This window comes from Ursus arctos, unplaced genomic scaffold (assembly GCF_023065955.2).
Source record: "Ursus arctos isolate Adak ecotype North America unplaced genomic scaffold, UrsArc2.0 scaffold_6, whole genome shotgun sequence".
Taxonomy (NCBI): domain Eukaryota; kingdom Metazoa; phylum Chordata; class Mammalia; order Carnivora; family Ursidae; genus Ursus; species Ursus arctos.
In genome coordinates, this window is record NW_026623078.1 from 29,605,504 (window position 1) to 29,630,813 (window position 25,310).

A 25,310-nucleotide genomic window follows, 5' to 3' on the forward strand; every position below is an offset into this window, starting at 1 on the left:
CTTTGGAAAAATCAATCTTAAGTAATTCTAGGGTCCACACATCACTGTAGAGCACCTGTGGCAGGGACCCCAGCCCTTTGGTACTCATTGAGAAAGAACACTGAAGAGGTAAATACCTGGTCTTTAACCTTGAAAATGAAACTTCTAGTTCTTCCTTAATTGCTTGGACTACAATTTTTAGTTCTGAACTGTTTCCTTGGACTCCACTAGAATAACAAGCTTTTCAAAAACATTAATAGATAAGTCTTCTAGCCTATGAAGTTGTTCTCAAGAATAGAAGTAACAAAAATATACTTCACTGTGAAAATAATAAATGGCCAGCACTAAAAACTAAATACATGAGGTGAAAAATGATTTTATACAACTCAAATATGTTAAATGATATAACACACCCTGGAACCATAAATACAGCCTAGCTTTATGGCTGATAGTCTCCATATGTATGCCTACCAATTCTGAAGGGTTTTTTAAATTTTGTTTTTGGTGAAAATTTGTACATTCTCTGACCAGTCCAGAAAATGTGGGTATTTTCTAGTCAAACAAGTAAAGACCTCTTAAAAATGTGAACAGAGTTTATTAACTGGTACAAAAATTTTAAGTAACATTAAAATTACTCAGGTATATCTTCAAAAATCTTGCTTTACGAAGGTTAGAAATGGTCTTAAAATGTTAATACTGAACTTATAGTTTAAGGTCCTAACCTTGATGAGACTCAAAATTTTTATTATTCATCTCTGAAGAATTTACCATAAAAACAACTCTGACAGTTAAATGAATTTATAGTCAGAAATACTGCTACTCTCCGCATTAAATATTAGGGACTTTTCCAGCCCTATTAAGTTTGCTATTGTCATTCTCGTCATTACATGATAAGTACCAAGAAATATGTATTTTAGTAAATCATTTGTTAGTGAATAATATTGTATACAAATGAAACCGAAGAAGTTTAAATTTTAAGATGCAGTTCTTCAGAGAAAATATCCTAAATTTAAAATTTGTTTCAGAATTGAAAAGGGCTTAGCTTTCCCAGCTGTCTTTGGCATAGTCAGGCTTTTCATCAATGCTGAGTCCGGGATGAGAAACTGAGAGCGGTCTCTGTGGCTGACCTGCAGAATAACCCACCCTTAAGCCACTTTGTTTCTAGCTCACTGGTTCTCCAATCATAAAAGAAGACTAATACTTCTGTGTGTGTGAGAGAGGTCATCGCATTTATAATAAAATCTATGTCTTCCGTAATTTATAACTGCCTTCCACCCCAAACAGAAGAAAATGTAGGCTGTAGACAAAAAGTAGTAAGTTTACTTCAATTAAACCGGAAGCTAGTTTAAACTTAAATCTGAAAGATGATTTTAGTCAGCTTCAAGTTTTAAGCCCTAGAAGTAATCTTAAATGCTAATGTTGATAAAATTTTCGTAATTAAAGCATTGTTTCATTCATTGGTGCCAAAATTCTCTTCATGAAAATTATGGCATTTAAGGAACTTGTATTGACCTAGAATGAACATTTGATTGGTCTTGTCAATTAACCAAAGAAAATTTCTTCTTCAAAAAAGTATTTTTAATATAGCTGTTGGGTTTTCATTACAAAACGCTTACTAAATCTTAACTTGTCCTGTGGAAGATTATTTGTGACTATTTTCTTTAAATTATTATTTCAAAATTTATGGAATAATACATGGGAAATGTATGTGTGAGAGTATACATAGATCTCTATACATGTTTTAAAGTGAGAAGTTTTTAAGAGATTACAGAACAGAAAGAGGGAATGCAAGATTCAAAGCATGGATACCCTTAAATGCCAACTACTCACCAATAAACGGACCATATTGTAGTAATTTTAGTGCAAACAGACATGTATTCTGTGTTGTGTGGGCCACCTTTGAACGAGAGGACTCTGTAGAAGGCCAAGGACACAAAACCACAGGAATCTTTAGGGTGGGTCCTCAACGCAGTAAAAATAAAAACAAAGGTACTGGGTATCTTGAGAACTGGCCCATGCATTTTCCTTCTCTACTTTGGAGTGTGGCAATGATGTGTTCAGGGACTCTGGCCAAATGGTTTTTGAAGGTTTATGAAGCACTGAACATGACTTGGTAATGTTTAGCATGTTTACAAACACATTCTGAAATATTTACATCACAATCTATATAAAAATAAAACTGTGAACAGCTGGACAAGAACACTGATCTACTCGCCGAACTTTTTTCCAAGTTCCTTGACATCGAGGATTGCCAATTGCTTGCCAGTGGAGAGTTTGATTTCTGAAACGATATTTTGAAAATGTTAGTTACGCTGAAAGCAAATCAAAAAGAATTCTAATTTACAGGATCATAAATTGAGGTGTTTTGTTGTTGTTCAAAGAATGATCATACCTGGAGTTTTGAAAGTGCATTAAAAATGGAAATTTTAAAAAAATGATCACAAACTGAGTTTCCCTTCTTAGGGGTTCCATCAAAACAAATTACAAATTAATCTCTATTTGAGGATACCCTCCTGTTGAGAGAGCAGTTTGAGATTACTGTATTCCTTTCTCCCACTTGATCTGAATATATGAAGTGTTACATAAAGGAAAATGGCTCCCTGTTTCACGTATATTTAAATTAGAGGGGTCTGCCCAAATGAGCTCTTGTAATCTTCAACTCTTTGATTCCATAATGAAAAAATGGGAGAAGCAGGAAGAGCAAAGCCAGATTGTTGGAATTATTGTTTCTAAAGTCATTGTAACCTCAGCCAGGGTTTAAGGTACTTTCTGGGTACAAATTAAATTATAAATTCATTTAAAGACAAAATATGGATGAGATATTCAGGAAAATAATCAGTCTAAAGATTTGGTGTCTATTTGATATGAATGTCTTACCTACTTTACTGTTCATGTGGTGTACTCCTTACAAAGGCTATTAGGCACAAGTGACTAATAAACATAAATTCAGGTTATAAATATTAAAATATACTACGGGAATAATGACTAGCTGGAAAGGTCCGTATTTTACTTTCTAATCTGTATTTTTACCAGTTCTACCTGACACGCTTAAAACCATAATCCACATGTGACCAAAATTGGTCTTTGTCCAAGAGCTCACCAGCATGAAGTCTACTCTTCTCTTAGAAAGAGTGTTATCAGATTTAACTGATAAATGAGTACAGGATTGGGATAGATTTTTTAGGGTAATAAAGTGTTTTCAGGGTCAGTTCTTTTGTACAATTTATAGATTTCTGTAGGTTTCCGGTTCTGCAAAGCTGAGCCCACCACCCTTTCAGTCATGGTTTTAGGACTACCCCCATGGAGCAGTGGTTCTGAAACACTGCTGTGGGAGTGAATCGTCTGGGCAGGGGTCAGCAAACCACAACCCATGGGCCAAATCCAGCCCACCATTTGTATTTGTGTGGTCTGTGAGTTTAGAATAGTTTTTTGTTTTTAAAGAAACTCAAAAGAAGAATATGTCATGACACATGAAAATTACATGAAATTCAAATCTTAGTGTCCATAGATACAGTATTTAGAACAAAGCCAAGTTCACCTGCTCACACAGTGTCTGTGGCTGCTTTCATGCTATGATGGCAGAGTTGAGTAGTGAGACCATATAGCCCACAAAGCTGAAAGTGTCTACTCTCTGCCAACTCTTGACCTAGAAGATGGTTAAAAATTCACCCCCAGGGGTGCCTGGGTGGCTCAGTCCATTAAGCGTCTGCCTTCAGCTCTGGTCATGATACCAGGGTCCTGGGATCGAGCCCTGCGTTGGGCTCCCTGCTCAGTAGGGAGCCTGCTTCTCCCCCTCTTCCCTGTTCGTGCTCTATCTCTATCTCTGTCTCTCTCAGATAAATAAAATCTTTAAAAAAAACAAATTCCACCCCCAAAGATTTTGATTCAGTTCATCTCAAGTGAGGTTCAGGAATCTGTATTTTTATTTTTAAGATTTTTTTTATTTATGGGAGCGAGAGAAAGAGAGAGAGAAAGAGCATGAGCAGGGGGGAGGGGCAGAGGGGAGAGAGAGAAGCAGATTCCCCACTGAGCAGGGAACCCAGGACCCTGAGATCATGACCTGAGCTGAAGGCAGTCACTTAACCAACTGAACCACCCAGGTGCCCCAGGAATCTGTATATTTTAAATCACCATCCAAAGAGGTTCTGATTCAAGTGGTTTTCAAAACACTGCTTTGGAGTGATCAGGTTTTCAATCGTCAGTTGGGAGCAGGCTATGAACCCCAGTATCCAAATTTACCCATTCATCTCTGCTATAGAGCCTCTGAGTCCCATTGTGTGAACTGGGCCCTGGATTCAGGAATTGCTAGAGAGGGTTCTCCTGACTTTGTGTTTTGACTCCCAAATCCTGCCCTGAGATGCTACGGAATGGTCTGCTGTTCAGGACACAGAGAGGACAGGTCTCTCCAGATGAAAAATAAGAAGAGTCCTTCCACCAAAGTTTCTCTCTTACCCATCCGAGTCCAGGCCATCTCCGGAACAGCGAAGGCTCTCCGAGTTCATAGCTGGGGGCTGGCAATCGACGCACACTGTGTACCCCTCTCGGAGATACTGCATCCATCGGGTCAGGGGGCGGTTCTCCGTAGCGCAGTGATGAGTCAGTGACTCTGTCTTGAACTCCATACAGTATCTAGAGCAAAGAATGCAACACTTGCGCGTGCTGTACTGGGAGACAGCCTAACGCCGAACAAAGTCTTAGGAAGCCTGCAACCCCCAAGGGCACCTGGCCGACTGGAGAAGGTGGTGTGGTGGATCTTCCCGGGCTACACGCCGGTCACAGAACACCTGGTAAAGTTTCTCACTTGCCGAACTACGATGAGGGACGATGCCTGACTGGCAACTACAGTGAAGTCTGTGGCTCTTTTCCAATCCATGATTGAATTACCTGGTCAACATGAGTTTGCAGAAATTTGGATATCCTGTTTCCTATCTAATCTGACCACCAAATTGTGTCTATAAAGCACATTTCAGTAGGAAAATAGCCCTTAATAACTCTGCTGATAAAGAATAAGAGAAATCAAATAAGAACTTACTTGAGTCTTGAGTCTGAGAACATGTGAGCCCCTGGAGGGCTGGTCCTCCGTGCCCGGCCCGGCACCCGTGCTTTTCTGCCCCACAGACGTTCCCACGGGCCTTCCCCGTGCTCCCCACCCGGCTCACCTGCGTGATCTGGGCTAATGATGAGGAGTTGGGACTTGAATCCAAGCATCAAAGTTATATTGGGCTCATAGATAAAAAGAAATGGGCAGCTGGAGACGTTTTTCTGTGACAGAGGATAGTGTCACCTTCCACTGAACTGTGGAACTCTCTAGCACCGTAGTGACTAGACTCCGAAGGCCCAGGGAGAGCATCCAGACAAGGGTGAACACTTCAGAGTCTTGTACTAAAAAGCAACATGATTTTACAATTCTTCAGGGAAGCAAAACATAGTAAAACTCCTGCATGTTGTGTTTTCGGTTCTAATTAAGCTCCAGTGGGCTAGTTTCTTATCCATAGAATTATGAGCTGTCCTAGGTTAGACGAAAGTGATTGGAAGGTCTGCTTCCTCGAGCTTTAACAGTGGTAGGCCATTCATTAGGTACCTTTAGGTACCGAGGTGGGAAATTCTGTGACGCGGCTTCAATCAACTTCAGTCAGACAGCTTAACCCAGACGGCTCTTCATTATTTTCTCATTAAATTCTCCTAACAACGCCATGTGGTAGGCATTAATATTCTCATTTTTGAAGAAGAAAAACTGAGGTGGGACAACACATCCAAGGTGTTCTGGCTAGTCCATGGCAGTGTGGGGATCTGAACGTGCAGCTGACTGGGGTCCCTCCGCTGACAGCTGAAGAGCGGACTTCGGGTAAGCATGGGGGACCATCCCAGGCGGTGCCTTCTGTCCTGATAGAAATGCTCAGAGCTGACGCATGGACCACTTTCAGATTAACCAAACACAGGTGGTGCTAGAGTCCATGTTCTCCTAATGACTCTAAGAGGAACATTCTGAGTTCGATTGATAAAGTGATACCATCATTTTATATAGTGTGTTTCTTGTTGATGAGACCTCAGAGACAAATCCTGGCGGCCTCACAAAAACAGGGAAGAGAGAAGTAGATCCCAGCTTTATGGTAAAGGGTCATGTTTTACCCAAAGTCAATGAACAAGTAACAGAAGAAACCCCATCCTACCAAGACAAGCTTTGTGGGCTGACTTGGCCACACAACTGCAAAAGCATAAGCTGAAAAGCCCAAACCAAACCATACAAAACAAAAACACCAAATTACCCGGTGTCCTCTGTGTCTGTAGACCACTGTGGAGAGGTGGCTTGTCTTGTTCTCTCCTTGTTGAACGCAGAGGTAGTTATAAAGGCAGGGACTAGGAAAGAGAGAAGGGCGTTGGACACATGCAGCCTAAAGTTCTCGGAACGACCCTTCCCAAACCTGGTGTCAATCCTGTCTTGAGCCCCCCATCCCTAAGTGCAAAGGGCCGCAGCACACCTCCAGGAATGAGACGGGGCCAAGTTCCCGTGTCCCCAGAACCCAGTTCGAAGAAGATCTGTGTGCACACTGATGGGAGGGAGAACTGCAAGCGTCTGACAGGCAGACTTGTCCTTGGTAATAAGCTGACACTGTGTGAAAGGGGAGGAAGGGGGGGCATGGGGACCAGGAATAGAAACGTAGAGGAAGTAGTGAAAGATGAGAGCAAACCAGGGGGAAAAGGAGGGAATGGAGAATGGGAGAGAAGGTTTTTAAAGATGAAGAGAAATAGAAGAGAAAAGGGAAAGACAGGAAGAATAAAGTAAAAGAATAGGAGGGAGAAAGAACAGAGGAAGAAGACAAAGGAGAGGGAAAAGGGGATGTAAGGAGAAAAAAAGACCACAAGAGAGAGAGGAAACATGAAAAGGAGAAAACCAAAGTACCAAGGGAGAAGGTGTGAGTGTCCCCCCCCAACAGGTCCTCTTGACCCCAGCCTGGAAACTTCTGCACCTCCCCTGTGGTCTCAGGGTGACTGCCTGGTGCCGGCCAGCACAGCAGCCTCCCCATGCGAACCCTCAGCCTCAGGAAAGGAAAGTGAGGTTGGTCCTCTCCTCCTCCCTGTTCCCCACCCCAGCCCAACTCCGACGCTCTGGACTGGAGAGAAGAAAAGGGGCCAGGAACCCTCCCACCTCTGCTCTCTTCTTTCACCGATTGCGTGTCTCATTCTGTTCACTGCTAAATATGGGGCGGCCGATGATCCAGGACAGCGCCTGTATCAATGTCCCGACCCTGCTCTGCTGTCAACTCAAGGAAGGCAGGGTTTTGCCCTGGTCATCACCGTGGCCCTCACACGTTGACACACTCAGTCAGCACGTAGGCAATGAATGGTGGCTCAGTGAGTGAGTGAATGAAGTCACGGACTTGCCACCAAGCCACATGGGTCCTACCTCCCTGTGGTCTTCTGTTCCTACACCGAGCCCTGTGGCTGAGACGGCGCAACAATCCTGCCTACCTTTCGTTTCAGAAACTGGACCGTCCCAGGAAGGGTAGAGACCAGCTGATGTTGGCTTGTGCGCTGCCAAAGTCATCATCAACGTGAACAAAATGGCAAAAGGGCTGCAAAACAGATGCGTCCGCGTGCATTTGTCCTGGCTCCTCACTGGCTTCTTAGGGCCACAAGGTGGCAGCCGAATTCTCGTTTAGATTTTCTCAGGGAGGCCTTTTGCTATGACTAGGGAATGTGAGACCGAGCGGGTGGCCACCTGCTCCTGAGAGTTGCCGGTGTCCTTCTTGTCCTAGGTGGCTTGTGCTTAATGCCTTCGGTGTGAAAATGACTCACTTCTAGCAGCAGACCTCAGAGTCGCAGCTGGGACACTCTTCCTCGCTGCACTAGCACGTTTAATCTGTTTAATTGTTCTCCAGAGAACATGCCTCTCCCTCTAAATGGGACCGTAGCTTTGGAATTTCCCAAACCCGGGGACAGAATCAGAAAGAACAAGGGAGCGCATGTATGTTAGGAACTTACTGTTTCTCTTAGATCTAATTCTCTGGAACACAAACATGGAAAGGATTTTAGCTTTCCCACGTATTGTTTCCCCTTCTGTTCTTCTGACAAATTTCGGAGTTTATTCGGGAAGTGAAGAATGCAATCGCTGCCCAGTGCACGTGGCATTGGACCAGTCAAACTATGACATTTTCAGGATGTGTTTCTTTAGCTCAAAACATTTATTTGATCTCCTTAGTTGTACCGCATGTATTATTACAGAAGTTCAAAGGCAAGGCACTTAATATATAGCTTGGGGCGGGGAGGGGAAATGAGGTTAGGAGGTAGAGGGCAAGTATGTGACTATAATATCTGATATAAAATCCTTAGAAAAAGTTCTATAATAATAATAATAATGAAAGCTAACAATGAGACACTTCCAAGTTTCCAGGCATAATGCCGGGCACCTTTCATGTGTGAATGCATTAATTCTTACAGCCCCCCTCTGGGTTTGGTGCTATTATTTCCCCATTCCACAGATGAGGAAATTATGGCACAGAGAGGTTAAGGAACACGCTCAAGGCTCCCGTCTGAACACGGCAGTGTCAGGCAGTATCTCCAAAACCACGCTCCTCGCTGCCTGCAGACTCTGTAACGTAGATCCCAACGTTTCATTGTTTATGCGGCGTATTTCCTAGGAATTGCTTAAATTCTGTTTTATTTTCCCTTTCAGTCCCTAATATGTCCTTAATATGAAGTAACTTTAAAAGAGGGGAGGGAACATCGTGAGCCCTCTACCTGGAGTCCCTTCAGGCCCCCTGGCAGAGGGGGAGGGCTGGGGCGGGGCCTGGGCCCCCGGGGGGTGGGGGGTGGGCTCACGGTGGGCACAGATCAATGCCTGCCAGGACAGTGCCTTGTGTGTTTCCAGCCTGCTTCTTTACAAAGTACCTTCCCGTCCTCTGTGACTGGTCCCCCCAAAACCTTTGTGAAGAGGTTCCCTAATGAGGTGTTCTCAGAAAACTGAGGCTCACAGACGTTAAAGGAAGGGAAAATGATGAAGCAAGGACCCCAACACAGAAGACAGCTTCTGGTTTTTCAATCTACTGTCCACGTTCAGTGCCAAGCCTCTGAGGGTAGGACCTATCCTGAAAGCCAGCCAGTCACCTTGTGTCTTCTGTGTCCTGCCCCCTCGAGCCCTGGCTTGGCTCACTGGCACATTCTACTGAGAGGGGGCACTTCCTCCGTGAACGAGTCTTCAGAAACCAGACCAGCAGCCAGATTGCCCGGGGTTCTCTGAGCCAGCTCGACTTTTTAATATCTCCCCCAAACTTAATTTCCATTACTTGAGAGTGGTAAGTAATTTAGAAATTGTTTTTGCCTTCAGTCCCACTGTGGCTTATGTGTGGAAGAACACAGCCGGGTGCCCGGGGACAAAGGCTCGCAATAAATCTAGTTCCCCCGCCTTCCCCCTTCCTGGCAACAATATTCAAATGTAATAGATTCTTTGTTAAGAGGCCATTTGCCAACTTTTCTGGCGTCCTATCAGCCTACCATTGTTAGGTTTTACAACAGCTCCACTTCTAAAAGCAGACTTACTTTGAACATGAAAGTAAACCGAATTTGCTTAGGGAATTTCATGAAGTCGTCTGACACAATGGGGTGTCACCAAGGCAGGCTTAGAACCGCTGGTCTGTAGATATAGTGTAAAAGGGAACAGAATGAAAATGTGACAAATAACACCGGCCCGGAAGCACCCGGCTTACGATACACATCGATCTCCTTTTAGGAGGAGTCAGGATGTACAGCTAATGCAGTAATTGGGCTTTTTGAATCTGTTTTTATGATAAAAATAGAGGCAAGATCTGCATTGAAGGAAATGGGGAAATTCAATAGCTACTTGATCATTAATAAGAGAGCTTCAGTGATCGTGTTTCAGTCACGGGTCTCACGGAGCCTTTCTAGTTCTACTTAGTTACCAGAACCTGCAATTGGTATTTTAGCTCTAATGATAACCGGGGCAGCAAAGCAACATCAAGAGGGAAAACCCCACAGGATTTAGAGCCCTGAGACCCAGGGTTAGACTCTGGAAGTCCCTCACAAATGCTGTCGCCTCCCTGAGCTCCAATGTCTTCTTGGTTTCAAGCATAATGAGGCTGTCCCCTTTTCAAGGTAAGCAGGATACTGGGCCCTCAAAGATGTCCATACCCTAATCCCCAGGACCTCTGAACATGTTATTTCATAAAAAAGGATTAAAGTTGCAGATGGAATGAAGGTTGCTACTCAGCTGACCTTAAAATGGGGAGATGATCCCAGATTTTCTCAGCGGGCTGGGTGTAATCACAAGTGTCCTTCGAAGAGGAAGAGGGAGGTGTAACTACAGAAGAAAGCACAGAGATGCAATGTAGCTGGATGTGGAGAAGGAGGGGGGCCCATGAAGAAAGAAATGTGACCGTCTCTGGATGATGGAAAAGGCAAGGAAACGGATTCTCCCCAAAAGCAACGCAGCCGGGCCAGCACCCTGATTCTAGCGCAGGGAGACCTGGGTTGCACTATCCATGGAACCCTAAGATAGTACATTTGAGTTGTGTTAATTTGTGACAGTAGCCTTAGGAAGTGAATACACCCTCCTGTAGGATTGCTATGAACACTGAATCAGTAATGTCGATAACAGCTCTCTGCCCTGCAGCAGTGAGGGGCGGCTATGCCGTGCATCCAAGCCTCCTGCCCTGCGAACAGGAAGTCCAGTGCAGGTGGGGGGGGGCAGTCACAGGTGACCATGCAGCAGGACTGAGAGCCCCCCGGTGGAGGACGGTGCTCCTTCTCCGTGCCTCCGCACCAACCCGCGCGTCCTGCTCTCTGGGCGCTCGCTCATCACGCTGAGCTAGAATCAGCTGTGGCAGGTGCGGTACTCGAGTCTGCAGCTCGGGACTCCAGCAGAGCGCTGGCCCGAGTAGATGTGCAGTGAACCGCCAAGGAATGACACACGTAAATGAACGCATGGGAATTGCGGGGCAAGGGGCTCAGGGTGATCCACCAAATTGCATTTTCACGTCACTGCTCTCGTTTCCCTTTTGTTGTCCTTCATTGTCCCAGGTGTATTCCACAGAACACTAGTGAGTCAGTGAGATCCCCTGGGAAAAGGGGTCATTTCATCAAATAAGGTGGGAAAGCATCCCATAGTCTATCTCCCTCTTGTAGAATGAAAATGCTTATTAGCATAGTAAAGCCTCTGAGAAGTTCTTCGTTAGAGAAAATAGTCTGATTTACCCCCACATTTACCTGACTAAACCCCTGTTTTGCATTTGGGAGCCTCTACCTTCAGGAAAGTGGCATGTAGGGATCCCGCTATGAGTTGGGGGCTGAGGGAAGAACGGTGCATCCATACTTGGGCTAGGGCAGCGGTTCTGGAACTTCGGTGGGCAGCAGAGTCCCCTGGACAGCGCTAGGCCCAGCTCCAGTGATCCTGACCTCGTGGGTCTGGGCGGGGCCCGAGGAACTTGCCTTTCTAACGGTTTCCCAGCTGAGGCCGATGCTGCTGGCTGGGGACTACCCTTTAGGAACCACCAGACTGGAATATTCGAGGAGTTCTGTCTTCCCTGACCGGCCTGTGACAGCCACGGCATCCCAATAGGAAAGTGCGTCTCAGGAACCGAAGCCAGGGCAGCAAATGCCAGTGCCCTGTGCCCAAGGAGAGATTTCTCCTCTCTTCCAAAACTGGATTTTACCTTACCTTATTAGGAAAGGCGGCCACTGAGTACAGACCTCTCCTGTTGATGTTATTTCTAAGTCACTAACACCTTGTGGGGAGTCATCTATGAAGACTGCTGCTTTATAAAATCCTCTTACTGGAGTTTGGTGGGAAGGGTGGGTGAGAGGGGTAATTTGGGAACACGAGGACATGCGGAGGAGGACAGCCCCGGGGGCTTTGTCCGGAGGATAGAGTGGACACCTCCAGGCAGAGATGAGAACCCCAGGGGGCAGAATGTGGGCCCAGTGCTCCCTGCCCTTGGCCCACGTTCCATAGCATCCTCTTCATTGACCTTCCTGTCCCTTTTCCCGTGACCTGCATAATGCTGTTGTAAAGAGATCCCGGACCGCAAAGCGGGTCTGCGACAGCCCTGGTGTAGCACTAAAGAGTCAGTCGTACTTAAGAACTACTTCTAGCAACCAGACCCCGTAACTGAGCGAAGTAGCTGCCTCTTGATAGATCAAGTATAGGTTTTAAGAGTCATCCAAAAAATCAGTAATGTCCTACAGCGACTTCCTCCCCGAGTCTTTTCTGCCACGCTCCGCAGAGTACACGAGCCGACCGTGGTTTTGTCCCACGACTGTTTCTGTGAGCACTCAGTTATTTCCCCAGAAGCTTCATCTGACTGCCGTGTCCACGAGACGCCTCCCCCCTGGCCCTTCCGTTAGCCACTCCCCTACCAGGGCCATGGTTTCAAATCACAGCTCTGACCACATCAGAAAATGCTCCAGTAGCTCTCCAGGGCCCCTAAGATGAAGACCAAAATCCTAAACAGAGAGCTCGGGGCAGACACTTGCTTCCCCTCTCAATGCCAGCCCCACTCTCTGTGCTCCCCAGACTCTGGCCTTCCTTCAACCTCTCAAACGGGCCTTTGCTTCCCCGGTGTTAGAGAAATGAGCCAAAGATGTCTCTAGGTTGTTTACTTCCTCACAGCGGGCTGACTACTGTGAGCTCCAAAGCCTACTGGCAGCAAACTCAAATTTTTATGCATTCAGATTGGGTTTTTATTTTTATTTTTTTAAGATTTATTTATTTTGAGAGAGAGAGAGAGAATGCACACTTGAGTGAGCATAGAGGGAAGGGCAGAGGGACTCTCAGCTGAGCACAGAGCACCACTGGGCTCGATCGCACGACCTTGAGATCACCACCTGAGTGGAAACCAGGAGTGGCCCCTCCACCGATTGAGCCACCCAGGCACCCCCCAAATTGTTTTACAAATTGCCAAACAAGGAGATTTTTAGCCATTTGGGCCCTGCCTGCTTTACATACCCTGTGAAACCACACCTGGCATCTTCTGGCCATTGATGAGCTAAAAAGCCTTGGAGTTGTAAGACCCCCAAGCTGCCACCACCCTTGCCCTTCGAAACTCTCTGACCCATGCTGCTTAGTTGCCATCACCTAGACACACAGCCCCTGGCAGATTCCTCTCCTCGCCCTCCGGATGGCGGTCCCCACACCATAGCCTCTGGACTTCCCCTTCTCACGCAACCCGATCCAGACACCACCCAAAAAAGCTTATTGTGGATTACCGCCTCTTGTAGTCCTGTTTTCCCTACATCAGCCCCCAAATCCCTTGAACCCCGATACCTGACTACCTGGTTCACCATGCCAGTCTCTGTCTGGAAAGTTCTACACTTCTCAGCCTTACCTGCCCTTCCTTAGGGAAGTCCCTTCCCCTCACCACTCCTGGGGCTCCCCTCCTCCCCCAAGGCCCCGGGGAAATCAACTTATTACACACCCTCATAGCTCCAAGCAATTCCCTCGTTCAGGACCAGTTGCACCAAATTGCAGCTGTAATTTTCTGGGACTGATTTCCTAAGATCATTGATTATCATCCCCCCCACCCCCACCCCCAGACTGTGATCTGCCCCACAGCAGGCTCACGCCAGCATACGTCACCAAGGTAACCCTGGCACCCAGCCCAGTGCCTGGCAACCAGTAGACTCTCAATAAATATTTGTGCATAGAATAAAAAAGGAGCAAAATGGCTTGATGAGTGTCATGTTGGCATAAAAATGTCCAGGTTCCTATGAAAGACATATGACCTTTGTTATCCTGAGAAGTCAGTGTTTTGTTCTATCAGATTCAACAGAGATGACCACATCGGTGTTGGCCTGTTTGCTTATTTCTTTGTGAGCTTTATACAGCTCCGGCTCATTCATAGGCTGAATTCTGGCCCCCCCACTGGCCACTCCACAACCAGAATGATCTTTTCAAACCACAAATCTGATCACACCAGCCCCAATGCAGTCAGCTGGAGAGGAGGACCAGGTGTTTTACGAGAATAATTTATCACTGCTTGGGAATTAATCCCTTTCCTATCACCTTCGCACGTGTGTGATGAGTGGACCGGACTGCACAGGAATTAAGGTGCAGGAGGAATAGTTACCTTGTGGACACTTACTATCCGGTGTGACATACTGTCGTCCTACCTCAAGTCCTTTGTCGCCAGCTTGAGTTTGCTAAAAATCAGAACGCCCGTGTCCTTTCCGCCGAGTGCACGCCCAAAGCGGGGGCCACCACGGGGTTCAGAACACACCGACCACGGAGGGGGTGGGGGAGGGAGGCCCTGCGGCAGCCGGCACTCACTCCTTTATCAAGCATTTCCTGAGCTTCCTGTCCACCCTGGGCGGGCCGGCCCCTCCCGCTCCCCCGCCGCGCACGGAACTTTCCCCGCTGGCAGTGCGCACAGACAACAAAGGCCGCCACCGTGAAACCCCCAGTACCGAAGGAGTGCCCGCAGTCCTGGCCCGGGGCCGTCGAGTAGTCCAGGCAGCCGGCTCTCTCTTCCAGGGGCGGGCAGGGCGCGCCGCCGTTCCGGGGCTCCTGCTGCACCGGGCGCCTCCGCACGCGGGCCGCGGGCTTGCACTGGTCGGCGCAGCCGCTCCAGGGGCTCCACTCCCCGACGATGCACGGGCGAGCTGAAAAAGAGCACGGCGGGATGGCACGCTCACCTGGGCAAACCCGGCCGCCTGCCGCCAGCTCCCGCCAACATCAACAGTCGAGGTTAGCCCACGCAGACCGCGCTTTGACTGCGCCCTGGACCGGGAGGAACACAGTCTCAGCAGGGCTCGGTGGACCGGGACTCGCCCCCGCCCCCCCCCCCCCCGCCCCGATGGGTAGCTGATAACCCGCACCCCTTCGAGGCAGGCGGCCGGGCAGCTCATCTGGGGTCATAAGGATGGGTCTGAGCCAGGGACACACCCGAGTTAAGACAGTGAAGCCTTCAGGGGTACTTCCTCATACTCCGTGGGCTTAGATAAGATCTTTGCTCTTGCATTTCCTTGATTTTAACTTTATCTTCCCCTGCCCAGAACATTTTTATTGTAACAGCAATACATATTCATTGTAGAAAACGTCAAGGGAAAAAAATGTAAAAGAAAATCCCCACATCACTTCTTATCCCCAAATGTGTCTCTCCATCAGCCCTGGTTTAGGGCCACAGCAAGGGACCTGTAGACTTGGGACTTCTCTTAGGTGCTGGACTCATCCTCCATGGCTCTTGGGCCCCTAAACTAGGAGAGCTGGAGTTTGCAGAAGAGCAACCAGAGCCCACGGAGGTAAAGAGTACTCACCCCCAGGCATGAAGAGGCAGAGTCAGGGGCAAGAATTTGCCTATAGTGACAATTCTCTGGCCATGACTGGAAAATCTATGTGGTTGCATGTTTAACTTTCCCATTGAAAGTCCTAATGAATCTTTTAAAAGGACTATAATGAGTTTTTCAGTGGAATTATTTCAGGATTTGAGATTGTTTATAAGAAAAAGAATAAGAAAACAAAAGAGGTCCTTCTGAACTAGACGCCCGAATTCTTTCTTTCCCACAAAATGTGACCCACTTTCCCTACCATCCTCATACTTTCAAGCTTGCAGAGTCTTCACCAAGAAAGCACTCTAACCTCTCTGAAATCTTGACTTGGACTTCTGACAGCTTGGACTTGAAAACTCATTTGACCTCTCCGCACACTCTCCTGAGGGTTCATGGATTTTGTAAGAACGATCTTTTGGCAGCCCGCGGCTCACCCTGACATGAAAGGGGTCCCATACAACATAAGCATCTGTCAGTAATTCAAAGACTTCAGGCTGTTTTAAAACATGCTTTTATTAATCATCTAAAAACTCACAGGCATCCCACGTCAGGCAGGTAAGGAAGCAAGGGTGAGGCACGGGAGACTTGTCGCCCGTACCCGCCAAGCACAGATCCTTTGGAAAATCAGTAACAGGCCACTTTCCGCTCTTGTCATTTCTTGTGGATCCCTCCCCTTTTATTTTCAGGATGCCGTGATTGAATTGGGCCCTAGCCAGACACACTGAGGCTGCCTGCTGGGCTAGCAGCTGATCGAAAAGCCCTCCTCCTGTCCTTAAGTCTTCCAACAACTCTCCCTGTCACCCAAATCTCTTCATCCCTGAGCCACCTTAGTCTTGCCCTGATGTGTTGGCCTTGAACAACGCTTAATAATACACCTAAAAAACACAAAACGAGACACTTGTTTCAAAGATTAACACTGGACATCACTATAGAAGACCATTTTGCCGTGGCATTCACTCAGAATTTAGTAATATGGCCTCGGTTTGAGGACACAGTATCCATATGGTAAAAGATGATACTGGGGACAGTTTGCTGACAGAAGTTAGTTTCCCGGTATTTCTTCGACATTTGTGTCTCATGTGCAATGTTTATTTTTTTTATTTGGTTTGACCCACAGTTAACATCCTCAAATCACAGAATCACTGAACTGGTTGTTGTTCCTATCTGTTAACGTTTGACCTTGGAAAATGCTATGTCTCATATTTCCAATCCATGACTTTAACAGCCTCATAAAGAAGATCAGAAAGTTCTGGGTCCTGAGCATCATCTCGACGGCTTCATTATGAGACAAAATGAAAAAAAGTTCACATAGAATTATACAAGTATAAAGGGGTTCCAAAAAATACTTTGAGGTGGAAGGTGCATCAGAGGTATTTATTCCTATTCTGCATAAAAGATTATATTCACGATTAACTTGTGGACTTCTGATTGTGTGGAGTGCAATACACCATAGATCACAAGAGATCTTTGGCCACGGAGGCCACGGGAAGTACGGAAACTTCTGACAGATTTATTACCTTGAGTCATATATTATCACTGCATGACACACGTTTCCTTTGAATTATTCTGTTAGTATTCACTTTTACAGCCAGCAAGTCAAAATATTCTTTCTTAAAATCTGACTTTCTCAATCTTCGCATTTCCCTCGTTATTACTAAAAGCCAATAGACCTAGTGAGCAAAGTGTCATCTCTGACTCCAAGCTCGCCACAGCTTCCCAATGTCCTCATGGTAGGATTTAATGACATCATCCCACCCCACTTAGAAGAAAAAGAAGCTTAGGCTTCACGGAGGCCAGAATGTTCGGTGAGCTATTTCCTTTGTTGAAACTCAATATACTATTCAGGTGGAGTTTCCCAGAAGCAGACTCTGAGCCATGGATTTCAATGCAAGTAATTTATTTGGGAGGTGGTCCCAAGAAGTGTAATAAGAGCAGAGACAGCAAAGAGAACAGAGACATAGATCCCTAAGTTCCTGCTTTAGGCCCAGAGGGCACATCTGGCTCTCAGCTCACTAGGAAGTGAGATGATGGACAGACCCAGAGTACAAGGAATTACCAAGTCCTTTCCGAAGTTCTGACTAGTCCCCTTTCCTCAAGAGCTTTCTGGTTATCCAATGTCCCTACCACGACCACAAGGAGAATGGCCAACAACAGAGAAATCAGTTATGTATTTCAGTAGGGAATCTGCCCAAAGCAAGAGTAGGGCACATTTTCAGGGATATCCAGTCATATCCAAGTTACAATTACCTTAAAAGATTTTCCACTAAGCTTTAAAAATATAATAATAATAATAATGATAAATAGCTTTTTAAACTCTCTCAGTGCATTGCTATTAAATTTGGAATAAAATCAAACTCTTCACTGTGGCCAACAAGGTTGTGGGTGAGCCAGCCTGTGCCCCTCCCCTCCCACCTGGAGGTGCCCCCCCCCCCCCCCCCCCCCGTCCCTGCTCCAAGCTCCAGCTAGGCAGGCCTCCTTATACCGAACTCTGTCACACTCTGGGACCTTGCGTGTGTGTTCCCTCTGCCAGGAATGTTTTTCCCACATGGCGCATGCCTAGAGTTGGCTCATCCTTTAGGTCCCAGATGAATTATTCAGGGAGCCCTTCTCTAGCAGGTGATCTAAGTAGGCTCCCAGTGCCACTGCCGGCCTCCCACCTGCCACACCACAAAATGACTTCCTCTCAGAGCTCAGTGTTCCTTGCTTTCTAATATTTCCATAATTCAAAATTACATATTTTCCGTATTTATCTGCTTTATTTATTGTTGTTGAGTTTTTCATTTCGTGCCTGGTGTTTGGCACGTGGCAGGTACGCAATAAATATTTGTTGAATGAATGAATGAATGAATGAATGAATGAATGAATGAAAGAAAGAAATGGCATTGGACAAATTCCTCCTCCTTCCTAAACAGATTTTCTACATTGAAACAGATGCTGGTTTGCTCAGATCATTAGTTAGAAGCCGAAGCACTGACTGAGGCTCGAGAGTGGGAAAGGAAAGCCGGCCGAAGGACCAGAGCAAAATCAGAAACTTCACAGGCAAAAATACAGGAATTCTTAACCCCGGGCGAGAGTCGTCTGGGCTCTGCCGGCACGCGTGGCCTGCAAGGAGCGTGGCTTTCTGGGCCTAACGGTTATGTGGATCCCCGCTTCTGCGGGCGGCCACAAAGCCTTCAAATGCTTCTAAATCCATTTAGAGCTCCTGCCAGGACCACGTCTCGAAAATAACAAGTTTCTTTCATTTTATTATCAGTGGCATGGAGTGCGATTTCCTCTCGGTTGATCCACATGTCCCCCCCTCAAGAATGTCAGAATACGGTGGAAAAAAAAAACACACCTATGTTTATCTTGTCCGTGCAGCTCAGGGACCCAATGTCTCAGAAGGTCCCCTTCCCTCTCCAGCAGGGACCTTTCAGGTTGATGACTCCAGCAGTGAGACCCATCTTTCTAGAGCCACTCCCCCTCTCAGAATGACCAGCGGGCCCTCTCCAGGTCCATTCGTAGCCTCCGAGAGCAGGGACAACCAGAACTAGACACACTATTCTCAGTCTTAGGTGCCAAAAGGTAACTAAAAACACCACCTTCGGCTGCTTTTCTTGATGACACTACATACACACACACACACAACAACAACAACAACAACAGACAGAGCTGACAGCCAGTCCTTCATTTCATACATATAGTTTGGACTTTCTTCTTAATATAAAACCTTGCTCTCACGTTCATGCAGTGTCTCCTTGGCTAATCACAGATCTGGCCCTGCCTGCTTGGCTCTTTGCCACCTCAAAGTTTAAGGCCACCCACGAGCAAGTGCTTTCTCCTTCACGTTAAGTTCAAATAGTCCTAAGTCACTACTACGAAAATATTCTTCTTGCATTTTATCCACAGCAGTGGCATTTATGCCTAGCTTTTGTTTCTTGACATTCCGTGGAAGAAAAATAAAGCAGCCTTTTCACACACACACACACGCACACACACACACACACACACACGCACACATCTCATGATAACATGATTTTAAATGTCATAGGCCTTTTTCTCTTTCCTCGTGTATCCCCTTTTCTGGGAAATCTTGTCAAATCTTCTCTGAAGGTCAAGTGAGACTACATTGCCCAAGTGCCAATTTACCGCCCCCTCCGAAAGCTCTAATAAAATGATCAAGTTTTTTTTTTTTCCTCTTGCAGAAATCATGTTATCTGGTCCCCAGTGGGTTTTTTTTCTTTTGAGATATTAACTGGACAAGTTCAAGTTCATGAAATCCTAGAGAGACAATAAAAAGGACTCCCTCATGAGAAAAACAGAATTTTATACACCATGCAAGCCCAGAGAAAAAGGGCACACAGAGCATAAAGAGAACTCTGCCTTTACTCGGTAGTCAGTGTCTAGGTGAGTTGCTCCCTTCTGTTGTGCATTTCTGTATTTTCCAAGTTTTCTGCAAGAAACATATTTTGTAGACAAGGAAGGAAAGGGTCATCTTTAAAAGGATGGGGGGGGGGGCTACTGGCCAGATGGTAGCGCCCTCTGCAGCCCGAGGTGGAATGACTGCTCGGGTTGTTGAGAGAAACATAATTCAGTGACACCACGATGGCTGTTAGGGGATTGTAAAGAGGGGCAGGACATGCTTCTTTTGCCCTTGAGGAGTATCAGTCAAAGGAGAGAGAAGGCTCACTCACTCTACCAGTATTTATCTGGGCCTGCCCTGCCAAGTACACAGCTTCTCATAAAGCCTCATTCCTCTAAGGGTCAAAACATAATGTTTAAACGTGTGGGCTCTGGACTTAGAGTTCCTGGGTTCAAATCTCACTCCATCGCTTGTTAGCCGTATGACTTGGGACAAATTTCCCAACCTCCCAGCGCTCTGATGACCACAGTGGTGGGTTGGGAGCTAAGTAAGACTATCGCTGTGAGGTGCCTGGCACGGAGTAAAAGTAGCAGAAGGGTTAACAACTTCACCCTCCTCCACTGAACACCCAGGGCTGCAGCCCAAGCCTGCAAAGTCAAGTCATGTTGAATGCTGGCGTCAGGCCCTGCTCATTTTTCCTACAGAGACAAAGGCAGGGGAAGCCACATGCTGTCTCTCGGGCCGCTATGGTTCCAGTAAAGCCTCAACTTTTCTAAATCACCGTAGTGGTGACATCCTTTCTTTGGGTGAGTTTTGGGGCCCGTATTTTCCAGTACATTTGTCCTTTCTCTTCTAGGTATGCTGTCAGTAGATTTGGGCCAGTTAGTTTCCTAGATTCCCCAGGAAATCTAGGAGAAAAGACTGGCTCACATGGGCTACTCGATTTTTCCCTGCTCCACTTGGGTTCATTATTATTCTTTTCTGAATTTGCTCATCAAAAATCTAGTGTAGCCTACTGTTTCTATGATCTTAGAATGTAGACTCCAGGAACCCAGGTGATGAACTAGAGACTGGGCGTCGTGAGCCGGATAAGGAAACCTTCTAAGAAGTTCTTCCTCGGTAGGTAACTTGGATCTGTCCTCTACCTCTCCCTATCCCTGGTCAGGCACAGCCAATGGAGAATTTTCTATTCCTTTTTTTTTTTTTTTTTTGGTGGAGGCTGGGGTATAGAGATACATAATTGGTGTTGAAACCAATACCAACATCATAATGAGACTTTTCTGAGATCATTCCTTTCAGAACAGATATTTTTGGCAGTTCCGTAATTCCACAGATCCAATAACCTATTTTTATTTTTACTAAGTAAAAATACAAAGTCCTATTTAGAAAAAGAAGTTCCAGTATTTCATCTCTTAGCTACACCAAAAAAAAAAAAAAAAAAGTCTTTACAAAGAAGAAAAAGTCAGAAGGAAGAGAAATAAGGCATTCTTAGCTCTACTGATACAGCTCCACTTTTGGTTCACATGTCATGTCATTTCAGTCAAGAAGGTTTTAGATGGCATCGACATGTAACATAACATTGGGTAAGGAGAGGAGATCCTAAGGGGCAGAATGATTCCGTCTATGGAGTGGCTGGCGGGCCCTGAGCTGCCGAATGTTGATATATTCAGGAATAAATAACAACCACGCACAACAGATGTGGCAGATGGCAGCTCGAAATCGGGCAGCCGTGGGCTCAGACGTCACCGTGCTGCCCGTTCATGTTAACTTAGTGATGGGAGAGCCCTGGGACGGCCCCAGCTCCCGCGTCTGTAAGGCCAGTGAGAGTCCGCACAGCCAGGACGCCTGTCGCCTGTCGGGGGCTAAGGAGATGGAGTGTCTGGGCTCCGCCCGCCCCTTCTCACCCTCGGCTCTGCGGAGTGGGCGGGCTCAGTCTTCCAAGTGGCCAACTTCCAACTGTCTCTATTTTCTCCTCTCCTCCCAGAAACTCCAGGCGCAGAGATTTACCAACGACGAGCCCTTTTGGTCCTGTGTCTGCTTCTGCGAGGGCCTGCGAGGGCCTCCGCTAACTCCCTGGGGAAGGGCAGTTAAGGCTGAATATGCTCCTTTAAAAAACCTTTTGGGCTCCTTTCTTTTTCTGGTTTCAGTTCCCAAGCCTGCGGCTCACCCGCTCTTCCCCAGGCACCAGGGTGCTGTGATTTCTTGCTGAGCCCTTTCCAAGATGGTAAGGTCATCTCCTCTCTGCTCCTCCTTACCCAACACATCCCCGCTCCAAATGCTAGGCCCTGTGTTTTAATAGCTCTACCTCCTGCACCGAAAAGACGGGATTTATTTGTGACCAAATAAAGACTTTGAGGATCTGCCACCCCTCACAGCACTGCGAGGCCTCCCTGGAAAGCCAGTTCTTCTCATGACACTGGGCTGTTCCCACCCCCCCCGCCCTGCCCATGCCTCTCCTGTGCCTAAATCTCTTCGAATCCATCTGGGTTCGCCTCCCGGCCTGTCCACCAGCATAGCCTCAGGGTCGAGCCCAGTTCCTGGCACCAAAGGCAGATACCTACAGGTGCTGCAGAGTGACCACGTGATGCTTCCTGCTAGAGTTTTTCTTCCCCTTCTAGAGACTTCTTGCTTACTCTCCAAGACCATGCTTGCATGTTACTTCCTCCAGGAAGTCTTCCTTGAATCCCTTGGGTCTTCCGAGTTTTCCCTTCCTAGCCTCCTGGATTCTTCATTTGGGCACTAAGCATGTTGTAGGTGCTTCGCAGGTGTATTTCCCTGTTTGTGAACTTGTAGGGAGCAGAGACTGTGTCCTCATCTTCTTTGTACCCCTGTGCTTATGTACCGGGGCACATTATTTGGCCTACAGGAATACAGGAGTTGACGTCGGATGCTCTTTGGAGGGGCACTGCGTTTCCTAAATAACGGACGCTTCACCTTACTTGAGTGGTAAAATACCCTCGCCTTGAAGCAGGAAAGGGAGAGAGGCTTATCAAAAAGAGGATCAATATTCATAGGTTAATCATTAGCTTTCAAACAGGATCAAAAAAAATCTTCATGTTTTTCAATTGTATGCTTTCAGGAGCAGGTCTGGGTGCTCTCGTGCCTGGGGCTGGTGGCCTCTTCCAGCTTCATGGAGGCTGAAGGGGTGCTCCTCTTGACAGGGCATCTGGTTCCCCAAGTAATGACACAGACCTGCGGGTTACTCTCCCCAGAAGACGCCGAGGATACCACAACCTGGGGATCCTTGAGGCCAAACCCTAACATATGTGAGGCATTTGGGGTGATGAGATGAGCAGGGAGCAAGGTTACTCTTATTTCTAGAGCTGGCTTCTCTCAGATAAATCTTGTCCTCTAGGACTATACTCACCATTTCTTCATCTTTTAATTTAGTTAAATCAACATCTATTGAGCCCTTGCCAGGGGCTGTGATACTGTGGGAAATTGAAAGATGAAAAAGACTGACCCTAAAGGAAAACCAGCAGGATTAAAACATAATGGGAACCCCCAAATAAAAACCTTTATCATGCTATAGAGATAAAATTGAATTCAAAGAGCGTATCAAACCCCTCCAAGGAGAAAGGAGTTGTGCCACATGCTGGAGTGGAGTGAGGACCACTCCACTCCACTTGGAGTCCCGAAGTGGTCCTCCAAGAACTTGTTGTGCAGAAGTAAGTACCCTTCCAGAGCAAGCCCTTGGCACCAAGTGGGATAATTACACATCCCTACCCTATTCACCCCTCACAAGGCCCCTAAGATCCCTGAGGGTTAACAGAATGAACATCGTGGAGCCTGGCCCAGGGACATTCCCTGAAATCTGACATGCCATCTTTCCAGGTAGGAGGTGGCCCTATCAGGCTGGAGTTCCTGAACCGAACACGCTTCCAGGAGAACAGATGGCTCCAGGCCCTTCCATGCAGGTTCTCATGGGGAGAGGTGCTTTGGAGTGCTCTGTCTAGGCGGAGAGGACTGGGAGATGCCTGGATAGAAGGGGCTGGAGGATCCTAGGATACAGGAAGCTGGGTGTACCTGGATGGACGGAGGGGTCTCGAGGACTTTAGGATGGGGGGAGCTGAGCACACCTAGGTGAAGGAGGCTGGCGGACCCTAGAATGGAGGGAAGTGTACCTGGGTGGAGGGGTAGGCCTGGATAGACGGTCTGGACACGCCAGGATGGAAGGGGCTGGGGGATACTGGCTCCCGGGGCCGCGGTCCTTGGTGTGGGATCGTGTGCCCCTTGGCTGCTGGCTAAGGGCCCGCCCCCCCCCCCCAACCTCGGCCCCGCCACCCACCTGGGCATGCCCTGGCGTAGTCGAAGCAGCAGTCCCCCGTGAGGCGGCAGGCTTGGTCGCAGAAGCACGTCCCGTAAACCCTGTCCAACCTCCAGCCGCGCACGAAGCAGGCGGCGTCCCGGCCCGGGCAGCAGCGCCCCGCCTCGGCGCAGCCTGCAAGGGTCCCCGGCCACAGCCGCGCCAGAGCGCACAGCGCCATCCACAGGGTCCTCATGGCCAGCGCTCCGGCGGCGCCTGCCACGCCGCAGACCTTCGGGAGAGTGCGGAGCTGCTCGGAGAGCGGCCGGCCTGAGCAGCCCGAGCGGCCGGCGACGCGCAGCCCGGCCCGGCCCTGCCCCGCGCCCGGCCCCCGCCCTCCGCGCCGCCCCTCCCCAGTCCTGGCGGCGCGCCGCTCCGGGCGCGGGCGGGTGCTACGGCTGCCCCCTCCCAGGTGGGGAGGGCGCCTCGCCCAGGGGCGCCCTGCAATCAGCGCTCGGGGCACCGGCCCCCCGGCCGCTGCCAGCCCGCCCGCGGCCCTGCGCCCCTCGCCCGCGGGACCGCCCCGGGAGAGGGCCGAGCAGCAGGTGCTCGGGGATCCCCGCGACCCAGGGAGCGTCGGGGCCGCCAGCAGCTCGGCCAGGGCGCCACATTTCCTGGCTCCAGTCTCTGCTTCCTAACGCCTGGGGTCCCGTTCATGAGTGGGCAATTTACTCTCGAGCCTGGAGACGAATAGCGCTTGGCGCGAAGCAAACGGGTCTCCGCCGCCCAGTGTGAGCGGGTCACCCTGTCTTCGCCCAGGAAAACTCATACCGTATTTTTTTCCGGGACATCAGTCCCCGCGGGCCACAGAGGCCCCTTAGAAGCAAGGAAATAAGACCAAAGCGGCATCCTTTCTTTGCTACATTTTACGATGAGATTTTCCTGGCCCAAGAAAGTGCCACTTTGCTTCACTGAAGAGGCAGTTGATGAATGTTAAGGAAAGGATAAAAAAAAATAAACTGTGCTCTGCTTTCTGTTAAAGCAGATTTCCCCAAACAAACCCTGCTTAATGATATTCTAGCAATGAGTCCCGCTTTAATAAAGCGCTCGTCTAACTCATACATTTCCTTCCCCCTTTCTCTCCAAACGTATTACATTTTCTGCACCTCACTCTTTTTGTTAACCAAAAATTACCCTGGAAGTTTCATTTTAATTTATGTTCTTAAATCGTTGAGACTATTACGGTTTTGGTGAGAAACCAGGAATATGAAATTTTCTGTATCTGTGAACCTAAGATGTCTAATGAATTTCAGAGACTACATTTTTTTCCCTTTTTCATGCGAACACTTCTTATAGAGGACTTTCCTTTACTCTTTAGAGAGACAATTAACAAAAAAAAAATTTTAAATCCTTCACTATAACAGTAGTAAGACAATAAAAAATAAAAAGTTGTGAAATGAAAAAGAT

The 25,310-nt window shown here is 47.6% G+C and overlaps 1 protein-coding gene across 1 annotated transcript; it reads right to left on the reverse strand.

The window, feature by feature from the left end:
- Positions 1–554: 554 nt before the first annotated feature.
- SBSPON (somatomedin B and thrombospondin type 1 domain containing) lies at positions 555–24,201 on the reverse strand. Its single transcript, XM_026495896.4, has 5 exons — positions 23,886–24,201; positions 14,395–14,589; positions 6,246–6,336; positions 4,432–4,608; positions 555–2,260 (listed from the first exon to the last, which is right to left on the reverse strand). Exons 1-5 carry the CDS (start codon positions 24,097–24,099, stop codon positions 2,143–2,145), a joined length of 795 nt encoding a protein of 264 aa, XP_026351681.1. The 5' UTR covers positions 24,100–24,201; the 3' UTR covers positions 555–2,142.
- Positions 24,202–25,310: the final 1,109 nt, after the last annotated feature.